This window comes from Labrus bergylta, chromosome 5 (genome assembly GCF_963930695.1).
Source record: "Labrus bergylta chromosome 5, fLabBer1.1, whole genome shotgun sequence".
In the NCBI taxonomy this organism is placed as follows: Eukaryota; Metazoa; Chordata; class Actinopteri; order Labriformes; family Labridae; genus Labrus; species Labrus bergylta.
This window is the reverse complement of record NC_089199.1, coordinates 8804041-8817952: the sequence shown is the minus strand read 5'-3', so window position 1 is coordinate 8817952 and position 13912 is coordinate 8804041. Positions and strand designations below refer to the sequence as shown.

At 40.7% G+C, this 13912-nt stretch overlaps 1 protein-coding gene across 6 annotated transcripts in view; it reads left to right on the top strand.

Moving 5' to 3' along the window:
- The window catches only part of arhgap9 (Rho GTPase activating protein 9), a 46722-nt gene that overhangs the window by 10472 nt on the left and 22338 nt on the right, over window positions 1-13912 (top strand). For all 6 annotated transcript variants that reach the window (XM_020636801.3, XM_020636805.3, XM_020636803.3 and 3 more), the window contains exons 2-7: window positions 8-82; window positions 4645-4985; window positions 5552-5750; window positions 6547-6941; window positions 12064-12315; window positions 13552-13641. In XM_020636801.3, the coding sequence (XP_020492457.1) occupies window positions 4764-4985; window positions 5552-5750; window positions 6547-6941; window positions 12064-12315; window positions 13552-13641 (1158 nt within the window). In that variant the 5' untranslated portion in view covers window positions 8-82; window positions 4645-4763. The remainder of the gene's footprint in view (window positions 1-7; window positions 83-4644; window positions 4986-5551; window positions 5751-6546; window positions 6942-12063; window positions 12316-13551; window positions 13642-13912) is intronic.

The window sequence follows — 13912 nt, the reverse complement described above, 5'->3', positions numbered from 1 at the left end:
TTTGAAGGCACAGATCGCCGTTACTGCAGAGTAAGCTGGGGACCAAACTGGGATGTAGAAACAGCTTCACTTCAGGACCATGGTGAGTTGCCCTCTCTCTCTCTCTCTCTCTCTCTCTCTCTCTCTCTCTCTCTCTCTCTCTCTCTCTCTCTCTCTCTCTCTCGCTCTCTCTCTCTCTCTCTCTCTCTCTTTATATACAGAGTGTATATTAGAGGTGGAAAAAATAAACAGCGGGATACCACAAAAGAAGTGGAAAGAGCAATATATCGTTGTCCTGCCTCTCGTCAAACAATTACTGAATTTTATATATATATAATTATTATATATATAATTTTTAAATGGCACTCTCAAAACATTCCAATGGCCGAGTTGACTCACTGTGTCACTATCTCATGACTCCTCACATGGCGCTTATAAATAGAATGAGGGTAATGTGAACAGAATTTAATTCAAAGAAGAAAAAAGATGGCTGGATAATGTTCCATCTCTCTTTCTCTCTCTCTATTGCATGCATGCACAAATGTTTACTCCTTTGTCTTCACTCTGACTTGCATGATCACACACTTAGAGCTGCAGAGAGCGCACTAAAGCAAACAGAAGCACTCCGTTTTTCTCCTCTGTGTTTTTGACAGTTTTTCATGCCCTCTCCATTTGTGTTGTTGATACAACAACATAAGCCCTGCACCCTCAGCCCCCTGGCACACACTATCCTTGTCGTGGCAGGGTGCCGTTGTCTGTCTCTGACACCATATGGGCCTCTCTGTATGTTTGGGTTTGTGACGCCAGTGCCCTCTGCACTGCCATCTGACCTGCAAACACAAACACAGCCTGGCCTCATTTTCACTTTTTTAGATCTCAATTTAATGTGGTCGCTCTCTATTTTCATAGTAAAAAAACACACATTTGATTTTATCTGGAATATTTATATATATATTCTTCCTATGTCTTGTGATATAGCCTTTTTATTTTCAATTGTAAATCAATAAAGTCACTTTCACTAAAATCTTGAGTCTTACTTGTGACCCTATTCGTGACTGATCCTGTCTCCCCTTTAGCAAGAAGTCAGATTTTTACCCTAAGTGTGCATCATCAAGAGCCTCCACTCTGAATAATGCAACTAGGGACTTTCACCCTGCTATAGCAGCCTAATTTGCACATGCCAGATAAAGCCTCTTGTGCCCATGTAGTTACATGATGATCCACACAATTGAACTATATCCTTTTTTCTGGTTCGATAAAGCCTCCCTTATGAATGTATTCTGTGTTCAGCGTGTTCTGTTGAGCGAGCAGAAACAAAATAAGGAACACAGGTGTGCAGCGGCAGCATCATATACTATAGCTCATCCTCTCTGTGCAGAGAGAGTAATTTATGGAGAGGTTGCATGAGCAGACTCTGCCGCTGTGTTTGTTTGGCCTTATTTGAAACCCACCGAATGATGCAATTCTTTTCTGCCCATCTGCAGCACTAAATGACACATTACTGAAGTCATGCAGCAGGCTTGTTTTAAGTCAAACACAACTACTACTAACTGCTTCAAGGCTTTGTGGTAATTAAAGCTCCTCACAAAGCTGCACATGCAGTCAGATTGGGAAACTGAGAAGCACGTAGCTGCTGTGTTGACGTGAGCACACCACGAAAAGTTCCTTTGGCTGTCAACATTTAAACTGCCAAAGATGATTTACAGTGCATCAGTAATAGTGAGACAGAGAGGATATGACCCAAACTGTGGTTTGTGCATGAAGCTTCCTGTGTATGAAGCTTCCGTCTACCTCTAGCCTCTGTCCCTCATGAGGTTAGCTGCTCTTCTCAGAAGAGTGTTTTCAAGCAGATTATGAAACTAGTTCAGCTCATCATGAGTAAAAAAAAGTTTATCCCATAATTATTTCAATGTATGCCTTTATTTTAACTGAGAAAAGATTATATCAGATTACACATTACTGTCAGCTTCTCCTGAGATCTGTATTCCATCACAAGGATTCCCCAAGAGAATGAATGAATTAAAATATAGCACCATAATACAAACACAGTCAAACATTTATTAATTAAAAGATATACTTCTCATAGCACTTGCCAGCTGGTCTTTGATATATTAGGAAATGTAATGAGTCATTCATATTTTTTTTTTGTTTTTGCATTTCTGATATCAAGAAGAAGAAGTTTTCATACCACAGAAGTCTGAAGTTGCCTGGTCGAGCTCCGGTCAACAAACCTCAAAGCTTTTTTGTTTAGCGTCCCCTTATTGGATACATACCCTACTCTTTTTGCAATACTTGCTATGTATATATTTTTTTTGTTTGATATATAATGAGTTTTGAATGAAAAGTTTGTAGTGTGTTTATTTGTGCTCCAGTAACCTCACAACTTAAGAACCTATGCCATTTCATTCGTGCAATATGGATTAAGCAACCCTCAGCAATTGTCTGTCTAATAGCCTGTATTTATGTTGTTGTTGTTGTGATTTTTGAACTATTTTTATCCTGCTCCGTAATAAAGTACCCTGCATTTAGCTTCCCAGCTATAGCCAGGCAGGCAGGCCTCAGCTCAATCATATGCTGGTACAGAGGGATTTTACTGGAGAGCTCTGTGTCCGTGGAGGTCACAGATTCCTTCCCGTGCTTTAATAACAGTGGGATTATTAAGGTTCAGTCAGCTAACCCTGCCCTCCCTTACATCGCCTTCACATGGCTCACAACTCCATCCAGTATCATCCTTTCCTCCAAGTCTATAGGCTGCACTCCTTTTTATTACCCATCCCGACTTTCTGCTCATTTTGCTCTCTTTTCTGGTTCATTTATACTTTTTCTTCTTCTTTAATCCCATTAATCTACAGTTTCTTATTCCTCTGCATCTCTTACACCCACGGTGATATCATGCATTTATTTATTTTTTTTCAGGGTTGTCTCTCTTGTTTACCGCCTCTCTTCTTGTCACCCAGACTGATACGGGTTGGGTCTGACTGTGACTAAACACTGTTGCTAGGTGCCGAGGGATGTTCCCCTTTCTGTGTGTGTGTGTGTGTGTGTGTGTGTGTGTGTGTGTGTGTGTGTGTGTGTGTGTGTGTGTGTGTGTGTGTGTGTGTGTGTGTGTGTGTGTGTGTGTGTGTGTGTGTGTGTGTGTGTGTGTGTGTGTGTGTGTGTGTGTGTGTGTGTGTGTGTGTGAGTGCGTGCGTGCGTGCGTGCGTGCGTGCGTGCGTGCGTGCGTGCGTGCGTGCGTGCGCGCGTGTGCGTGTGTGTTTTTGTGGTGGTGGGTGGGTGCATTTTTTTTGTGCGAGCTGTATCGCTATGTGTCTGGCAAAAAGTTGGATGTTCTCTTATGTAAGCGGGTCTTGGCGGGGTAGAGCAGGGGTTTAGCTCGGGGATGCTGGCTCAGGTGGAGAGATGGAGACAGATGCTATTTTGGGTAAACTGCACTCCTCCTTGCATCCTCCAAACGCATGAGTTATTCACTCACACGTGTCTCTGAGCTCCACCAGGATGAAAGGACAATGAAAAAGTTGTTTACTGGGGCCTTGTACAAATATTTGGGAAACTTCTTCCTCCTTCATGTCTGTCAACACTTGCATAATAAAATGAGCGTTTTATTAATTTGAGGATATTTGCTAAAGCAGTCAGTTACTTCTGTGTAGTGCGAAAACATATAAAACTCAAGAGATTATGAGAAATACAAAATCAACAACATGACCAATTCTATTATTTCAGTATCTTATATTGAGGATGTGGTCCATTGTTCTCTCTCTCTCTCTCTCTCTTTCTCTCTCTCTCTCTCTCGCTCTCTCTCTCTCTCTCTCTCTCTCTCTTTATATACAGAGTGTATATCAGAGGTGGAAAAAATAAACAGCGGGAAACCACAAAAGAAGTGGAAAGAGCAATATATCGTTGTCCTGCCTCTCGTCAAACAATTACTGAATTGCTGATGCCAAGTATCGATATATATATATATATTATTTTTAAATGGCACTCTCAAAACATTCCAATGGCCGAGTTGACTCACTGTGTCACTATCTCATGACTCCTCACATGGCGCTTCTGAATAGAATGAGGGTAATGTGAACAGAATTTAATTCAAAGAAGAAAAAAGATGGCTGGATAATGTTGGACATGTTGGACACCAGTGAAAATAATTTAAGAGATGCATGTTGATTATTGTGCATCAAAGGGACTGCAGTGGGGATGTTGTTTAACAGAGGCTTGCTGTTGTCCCTTGTGTTCTGTCTTTGTGTTATGCTATGCTATGCTAATAAGCTGCTAGCAGGCTCCACATATGTGAGCTTTGAATAGATTTTCACATTCAATACTTAAACAAAAAGCAAAGAAGATTTTATCCGTTTGATCTAATGTCCAACCAACAGTCAGAAACACAAAGATATTTGTGAGCAAAGATAGGATAATGAGAAAGCAGAAAATCCCATCTTCTGAATAGCAATGATGTTTTACGGGGAAATAACATGAAGAGGGGAAAAAAAAGAGAATATGTTTGTAATGACGTCATATTTGTCGACGATTGACCCAGACTTTCATTTTTGTCACTAAAAGGATTCATGTTCTCTCTCTTTAAAACCTGCACTAAGCATTATATCATTGTCCTCCGTCACAGCCTCTGTAATCTCTCTCTTTCTGTCCATTTTTCTCCTCTGTCTGTATCAGAGCATGGTACTGTCCCGGCTCCAGCATCTCCTGCCCTGTCCTAACCCGACCAGTATCACCAGTATCCACTGTCAGCACACTTCCAGCAGAGCTCTCTGAACGGGACCGTGTGAAGGGTCATGCTGTCTGGGACTTGGCGGCGTTCTGTAGGGCCCCAGCATTCTCCTGCAGCACCAGTGATGACCTCCACGGGGGTGACGGTGTGCGGGGTCCCCACTGGAACGGTGGTCCTTGAGGCCCAGTATGACTACAACTACCGCGGGGCTGATGGACGGCAGGTCTGCATCAGGGAGGGCGAACGGTTCGTGCTCCTGAAAAAGACCAACAATGACTGGTGGCAGGTGAGGAAACAGCTGATCTTTACTCGGTCTTGTGGGGGTGTAACGTGATTTTAAAAAAAATTGGACTGTAATCTTTAGATTCCTTCGGAAATATTTATTTTGAACGAAGGAAGTCGCTTGCAAAATGTGTGTTTGAAACAGAATCCGAAATGCTATATGTATGATCAAATTTGATATAAGATGTTGACTGACATGTTATTAAATTGATTTTGAAGCTGACATTTCAACCTCCGCTCGGTCAATGAGATGTTCTTTGATGCTGATTTCTTTAAGCCTCGCACTGTAACATGATATGTAAGAGTGACCTCTGACATCCAGCATGTAATAGTGTATACCAATTTGAAGATGGACCATTAATCTTGTGGGGAAAAAAATCTAAATTCTGTTTTTAGACAGAGAAGATGTGGATTTTTATCACTGAATCTGTTTAAATCAGAAAGCTGCAGCATCAAATATTTCTGCCTCAGACCTCAGCTGTGTTTTGCGTTGATCTCTGGTTGAACTTGGTGGATTCATGTAGGAGGAAAAATCAAATGCATATGATGAATCTGTTTTTTCTTTGACAGGTGCGGAGGATCGGGGCAGCTAGTAAAACAAAGCCACTATATGTTCCTGCTACGTATGTGACAGAGGTGCCAATCGCCCCGATGCCCTCGCCGCAGCGCCTGGTCATGTCTTCCTCGCTGAACTCCAACCTCAGGATCCTGCCGAGGGTGTCCCTCAGTCCCAGCCCAACAGGAACTAACTACAGTGACCATCATCAAGGTAAAGACAGAGAGAGAGAGAGTGTGTGTACATTCAAAACACTACACATACATATTCATATTTTAGAGTAAAATGGACTTGAAAATATTGCAGATTTGCTTTTAGCTAGAACCTAAGATAAGATAAGAGACCCCAGGGGGGAATTAGCCTTGACTTTAGTGTAAATATACAGCTCAGTGCAATGTATGTACAGGTACTATGAAGACAAACAACACTAAATACAGACCATCGTGAAAACAAATCAAGCATATTGAGCATAAACGTCTAGGGATATAGGGATAGGATTGATTTTACATTTTGGATTGATTTTATTTCAGTTGTTAATGTCTTTCAGAGTTATAAGGTGATTGTAGAGAAAGCTTACCTTCCACATTTAGATGTTCACTGTTTCAGCTAAGCCCCATCAGTCATTTCAAAGCTACCTTCAGAAAACACAAATGTTTAAAGCTCTTGAAAATAAGAAGATTTGATCTTTTTAGTATTTGGCAGTAATGCTACCAGAGAGTCCCTACAGTCAATATGACAAATGAAAGAGGAAATCTCAAAGTGCATCAGTAACTGGGCTGCCTGAGTCGAAATCAGTTTAAAAATCTCAACATGTATTCAATTTGAGCTGTGTAATCCTGAACTTCTTTTATTATTTTGGATCTTGATATTAAATATACCAGGGTAGCTCTGTTTTGAAGAGACTAATAGAAACTGTTTTTCCATATTAAATACAATACGGTTATGTTTTAACTTTAGCTGTCTTGCTAGGTGACTTTTTTCAAAAGAATGTTTTACATTTCTCCCTCAGTGAACAAACCCTTGTACCGCTCAATGGAAAACCTCAACTCCAACAGTGCCTTCCAGGGTGCCAACAACACCACCGGTACAGGCGGAGGGCGCTTTCCTACGCTTCCCCTCTCTGGATTTAGCTTTACCCCCAATTCTCCGAGCTCCACGTCAGGACACCTCATGGTGCCAGGGTCCCCTGCAGCCTCAGCGCCAGATACAGCACCAAGGAGCATCAGGGGGGTGCCGATGATCACTCGCAGCCAGAGCTCCAGCAACCTGCCAGAAAACCTGACGGAGAACACTTACGACGAGGTGGGCGGGGGACTCGGCAGTCGCGTCAACCACAGGGTTCCCAAAAAGTCCTGCAGCCAGTGGGACATGGTGGGAGGGTCAAGCAAGAAAACCCATCTTCAGGTAGGAGAAGACCGTCATTAAAAATCTCAAACAGATGTTTTAAAAAAAAAGGTAGCGTCAGTAGCAATGTTTGTTGCAGATTGTAAACACAACATTCAAACTTGGCCCCTCCTCCTGGGCTCCTCGCCTCCAGAAGAGCACACTCACTGCAGGGTTAGCATGTACATTTACTGCTTGTTCCTACACTGCAAGCTGCTTTACAGAAAATGACATTTGATGTAATGTTAAAACTGGAAATTTTGCATGCTAGCCCAAGCTAAACACTGATGTTTGGCACCTGCCTGTCCAACATACAGCAGGCCATCTCTGGGTTGCTGTGGCTCAGCGAGTAGATTCGGTCGTCACTCAAGTCGGGAAGGTTGATCCCCAGCTTCTGCAGCAACATGTCTGATGTGTCATTGGGCAAGACTCTTAACCCGAAGTTGCTCCCCTGCTTCGTTGGCGGCGTGTGAAAGTGTATGAATGATGGTCACTTTACATAGCAACCTCTTCATAGCAACTTCTATCATCAATGGGTCTGAATGGGTAGATGTGACTAGAAAAGCGTTATACAAGCTCAAGTCCATTTACCATTAAGCTCTGCGTTCACAGGTGAAAGCCAACCCTAGTTTCTCCCTTGTTTTGGAATTAGCTTCATCCGCTTAGTCTTACGCCTCACTATGATTATATTTCCTCGTCTTTGCCGCTACGTCCACAATATTTGCAGTTTTTGACTGGTGTCCAATAGCTGAATTCTGTACACAAAACTGACCTGCGCACTCTGCAGACACAGTCACCACCACACATGTATGTAGTCCTGTGATGATTGATCATCATTACTTTTTTATAAGTCTAAATTTATTTATTTTTTTAGGAAAGAAATACAGACTTTAATCAGAGGAGTTTGTCCAGTGTACGTGGAAACGAATAATTCAATATACGTTAATACTGATGAAATGAGGAAAAAAAGCAGACGTTGTGCTTGATCTACGTCTGTACTTGACCTTAATAATCCTCCCAAAGCAGCAATCAAGATAGCATAGTAGTGACGTCAGAGCCTCCCTGTTTTACATCAAAGAGGATTAAACAAGACGCTCTTGTTAAGGGAAAAACTGAAGGTTATCTGTCTGTCTGCCTCTGGGAAATCTCCCACAGCTGAGTATTCAAATCTCTCCAAAAGGAATTTCTGCTGAACTGTGCATGCAAAGGTTACTTCTGACTACAGATAACCAGGATCCAAGAGGAAATGACAGGGCTCTTTTTTTCTATCTCTCTTTCTCTGGTCCTCCTTGTATCTGTATCCCTGATTAACTTTCTCTCTGGGACCCTCTTTATGTGAGACTTAAATGCCAGTGTGCAGGATTATTATAGCCACATTCAGGTCAAAACTCTCAGATTGTCATTACACTAGCCCACTCTCATGTCATATTTCTGCAGCCTGAGTTTTAAAGTGCAGCCATAACGATGATGAATTTGAATTTTAAAGTGTTCCTCCAGAGGGCAATAACTACATTTTAACTTTAAAAGATAAGAAGGACTGATTTACAAGTACTAAAAGGAGGCATTTATGCAACGTCTGCCTTAATCTGCTCATTAGCTGCAGGTCCACAAGTATGTGAACACGAGTGAAGCTGAACATCTCATGCCAAAACAAAAGGCATCGAATGCAATGTATAAAAAAAAAAAAGAAGATTACTTCAAGATACCCGGGGCGCTGTGGTTAATGCGCGCGCCCCATGTACTATATGGAGGCTGTAGTCCCAAGCAAGCAGCCCAGGTTTGAATTCGACCTCTGGCTACTTTCCTGCATGTCATTCTCCATTCTCTCGCTCCCTGATTTCCGAGTCTTTCCACTGTCCTGTCTCTCGAATAAAGGCACAAAAAGCCCAAAAACTAAATCTTTAAAAAGATACTTGAACCCAGCTGCCTTCTTTTGGGCAGTCATAGCAGTGATTGTTTTGGTCAAAAGGTGCATGATGTAGAAGTCAAGACTCAGTACAGGTCCTTTATTGGTCCTGGGTTACCCTGGGGTTCCCACCAACAATAATGGTTCAGCAAAAAAAAAAAAAAGAAATACAACGGATGGCAACATAGTGAGAACAGTACAATACGATACGTCACAATACGATATGATACGATGCGATATCTGATAAGTAACTCAAGATGCCAATATCGTAATACAGCGATCCTGCAATAATTTCTATATTGTATCATACAATGTTACAGCAGATATCCGATTATCTGAAAAATACAAAGTGCTGCTGAAGAGTAAAGTGCAGGATGAATTTATTCACTGCAATTTGTGTCAGTTTCACCTCTTATCATGCTTCATCTCCTAACGTTTTCATGGCTGTCCAACAATCTCCCGCTGACCTCATCTTCTTATTTTATCCTGCTGTCACCTTCTTCTTTGGCTTTCCGTTCATGTTACCGTCATTTATGTCATAAGCACCACAAGGAGGACTCATGAATTACTGACGTGGTGTGTCAAATTGACATGGAAATCCGTAATATCGATATTTGGCACCAGCAATTTGATATTTCAATCACAGGAGAGAGGATGACGATATATTGTCATATCAATATTTCGTCCTACCTCTAATCATTCAGATAGAAACAAAGAGATGTAGTCCAGGTACAGGGTATCCATTTTATGGCAAAATAGTGTATGAGATAGTAAATGCAGAGCGAAAAAGTAATACACGGCAAAAAAAACTTCTTCTTTTTTTTACTATACCAGACACAATACAGCAATGATCAGTTCTCGTGACCCTGGTCAATGAATAAATCCTCTCTCCCTCATATCAGTGTGTGAAACAGTCAGAATAAGTTCAACCACCTGTGAAGAAGCAGTTTATCATTGGCTAAGAGGGAAGGAAGTGTCTGAAATAAAGGTCAACAACTGAGTCAGCAACCCATGAACCCAGACAGGAAATGATGGTGAACGATGCTCTGAAAACACAGTTTTTCATATTTTAACATGCAATGAATTCATGTGAAAATGAAATTTGAAGTTTTTGAATAATATTTTTTATCAGAAAGAATATTGTATTATTTTAATTGAATGGCATATTCATACATAGTTCTCAACATAATTTAATGTATATGTGTTTATTCACATATCTGGAAAATGATATTATACCTTTAGCACCCTATAAGACAGTTTTTATTGGACCCCTCACACAGGAGACATTCTGACATGTCACTGCTGGACAGGCGTATCTAATAACATTACTAACGGCTCCATTACATTTCAGTTTGAAAGTAATCCCTGCAAATGAGCCAGTACACACACAGTAGCAAAGCGCTGACAGTGGTGCATCAATAATGTGCAGCAGCATTGCTTGATGTTATTAGTTACACCTGTGGTTTTACAATCTGCTGCAGGACGTATCTGTTTCTGCATGCACAGGTGGTTGAATCTCATCCTTAATCCAGCCAAAATACAGAAACAAGTGTCGGTAAAAATTAGCTTTTAAAGGCAGTAAATTAAACGGAGACTGACTGATAAATGCGTTTCTATAGTTCGAGTAGTTTTCTTTTAGTGCGGAAGTTTGAAGGAAAAATGAAATTATTCATTTCATGTTTCTCTGTATTACTTTAACATCACTTTGTTTTGTGCCAAAATGGAAATAAAACAGTAAATACTTTTGGTGTTAAGACTTTAGATATATTTTGTGTAAACATATTTATCTCATCCACCCAGTCAATGAGTTAGTGAATTGTGTCTCAGATATATTTTGTGGAAGGATGATCTCACATGCGTATCTCTTCAATTTATTTCATTGGATTTATAAACATCCCATCTTGTATCTGTACCTTTAGTCCTCTTTCGGTCTCTCAGGGAGAGCACGTTTCCATAAACTCTGTCTTAATCCACAGTCTGAGGGGTTATTCTGTAGCTAGAGGCGGGGGATTTGATTTGTGCCTCTACTTTGAACAGTGAGGTGTTTAAGTTCAAGGCACTGCTTGGTACCTGTGGTGTTTGTTATGTGCCACTGTTCTAAGCATACACTCAATCTGGTTCACATGTCAAGAATGTAAGGACTGTATATGTACTGTATACCAGAACATACTTACAGCATACAGAACAGACTGTTCATGTACTTTTGGTTGAGATAAGGAAAAGTCAGTAGAGTTGCACACACACAAACACAATCATTCAGAGCCAAATGAGTAGACATGTCAACATGAGCACAAACAGAGCAGAAAACACTAAGTGAAGGATAAACCAGCGAACCCACCAAAGACCAAAACCTTCAGTCTATTAGATCAAAACTTTTAAGCGACTGAGGTGGAATAGTATTTTTGCCAGATAACACATGATGTAACATGGCTTTTATATTCACACTATCCTGCTTTTAAAAAACACTGAATTACCCTACGGCTGAAAGTAGCCTCAAACAATGGTTTTAACTAATATTTTAATTACTTTCAATAAAATAGTGCAGTGCCCAGCTGTTTCAAGCAATAACTTTGATATTGATCAAATATTAAACTTCATTTTTTCCATGTATATATACATAACGTCTTTAGAAAGGGAATAAGCTTGGAGCTAAGGACCACAGATACAGTTATCTAGTTGTCATAAGATGAAAAGTAATGAGAGATACACTGGGGCGACAGTAACTTTTGGGGTGGCAGTAACTCAGTCTGAAGGGACTTGTGTTGGAAACCGGAGGTTCATTGATTCAAGTCCCTGTGCCAGACCAAAGTTTGTAAGTTGGTCCGAGCTGGAGAGGTGCCAGGTCACTTCCTGAATACTGCTGAGGTGCCCTTGAGCAAGGCACAAAAACCTCAACAGCTCTGACACGCTCCCCGTGTCGCAGTGTGCAGCAGCCCCATTCTAAATGAATGCATGTCCACAGGTCCTTTTTGTGCATGTGTGTATTTTTTACTGGTTTCTTTATTTGTGTCAACAACGGAGTTCTATGGCTGTAGAACAAATGTGGGATTTATTTTGTAACAATACAATGAAGAAGAATAGGCTGACTTTACCTTTAAGTTATCTTTATTGAATCTATGTCATACTGGTTTGATACAAATTTGTCTAATTTATTTTTCCTTCTTGTCCACTTTTTGTACATCTCTACCCCTCTCCATCTCTCTTCCTCTTTTCTCTCTTTATCTTTCTGCCTACCAGGTCCCCACAGAGTCATATCTGCCCCAGCTTTCGTGGCAAGACTCCCCTCTTTACAATGAAATGCAGCCAGAGAAACGTCTATCTCAGCAGGAGCCGCCTTGCCCCGCCCCCGGTCAGCAGCCTCTTCAGGTCCTGGACTTGTGGGAGCAGTACTGTGACACATCCACCGGGAGAAGCTACTACATCAACACCATCACCAAGGAGAGGTCGTGGAAACCCCCTCGAAGGGCCCGTGTGCAAACCAACGACAAGGTTAAGCCTGAAACAATGCTGGTGTTCATTCATTACTGCTTCCTTTTGTCTTCAATCTTTTACTAACATGACTTTTAATTTTACAACGTGGGCATATTCATAGCGTGATAAACGTGGGTGTTTTTCCAAACGAGAGGATAGAAAAAGGGTCAGGATGCAGAGTAAAAGAGTTGTCTCATTTATATGCTCACAAAGTTTGACTGTATCAGCAATAAAAGAGACCTTTATAGCCAAAAACTTCACAAAAGAGAGCACCAGGCTGGAATATTTTCTCTTTACTCAGACATGCAGTGATGCAGTGAGGATTGCAAACACAGTGATCACAGGACAAGTGAAGTGGAGTTAACGTGGGGAGACTAGTGATAGTTACTCTAGATATTCTCTCTTTGCCATGGGGTCACATTGAACTGAACACTTGCTAAATATGAAACAGTAGGTGTGCAGACAGCTTAAAAGGAGTATTTTAACTAGCTTATATGTTTGTTGCTTGGAGTTAGATAGAGAAGATGAATACCACTTTCACATGTGTCATATGTTAAACCTACGTAATAGAGATGACAAGGAGATGATAAGCTATGTTTAACACAGAGATAGAATAAACTAAATCCACCTACCAGTACTAAAAAGCTTAGTAGCACTCTATACCTCATTTGACAACGCTGTACTAAACAAATGTGCACAATTACTTATCCTTTACGGGGAGTTATGTACCTGAAATGTGCCAGGCAAAAGAACACGAGGAAATGAATGCAAGCTTCCAGGAAGTAGTCAGCTAAATACAAAATGATGCTAGGCTATTTGTTGTTTTTTAGCTAAGCTAACTTGCTGCTAGCGATTCCTGGAACAATAGCAGACTGACTAACTTTTTTGACTCTCAAGAAAGAGTTTAAATATGCAATATTTTCTAGTATTTTTTAGCTCTTAATGAAACACTTCGATAGTATAACATTTTATATAGCATTAAAACTTAAGTTATTATTATAGACAGACAGCTTTAACTCTGGAGATATGAGATATCTAACCTTAGCTTTTGAAAATGACTAAATACCACAAACTTACAACGCAGTGCATTCATAAAGTAGTTAATTATTGTGAAACTTATCTCCAGTGCTAATTCTATTAAAAAAAAAGGGGTGACTTCAAAAACAGTGTTTATAAGAGGCAGTTATTATTTTCTATTCAGACGTTTCCTTTTTCACAATGTGTGGTTTTTTTCTTCTTCTCGTTCTCTCACAGGTCAGTACAGTACAACCTCAGACGTTTCCACGGGAAACCAGTCATCTGTCTCTACCACTTGCTGAAGCTGGCAATGGAACTATACACAGGGTAAGACGACCAGCCAGACACATCCAGTCAAATTCAGCCTCTGGGATGACATTTTACATGATTTTGACGACTAGAGTACAAATTACTTTGCTGACTAGTTTCCAATTCAGACTTGTATTGGTCCAATGCATGTCCTATGCACAGGGAAATACTTTTGGTACCTATCCAGCCAAAAAAATAAACACATTTATTTACAAGAACTACATTTTAAAAACAAGAACTACAAAATGAGACAGTGACAGTTTCAGTGAGACAAAAACACAATCCTGCT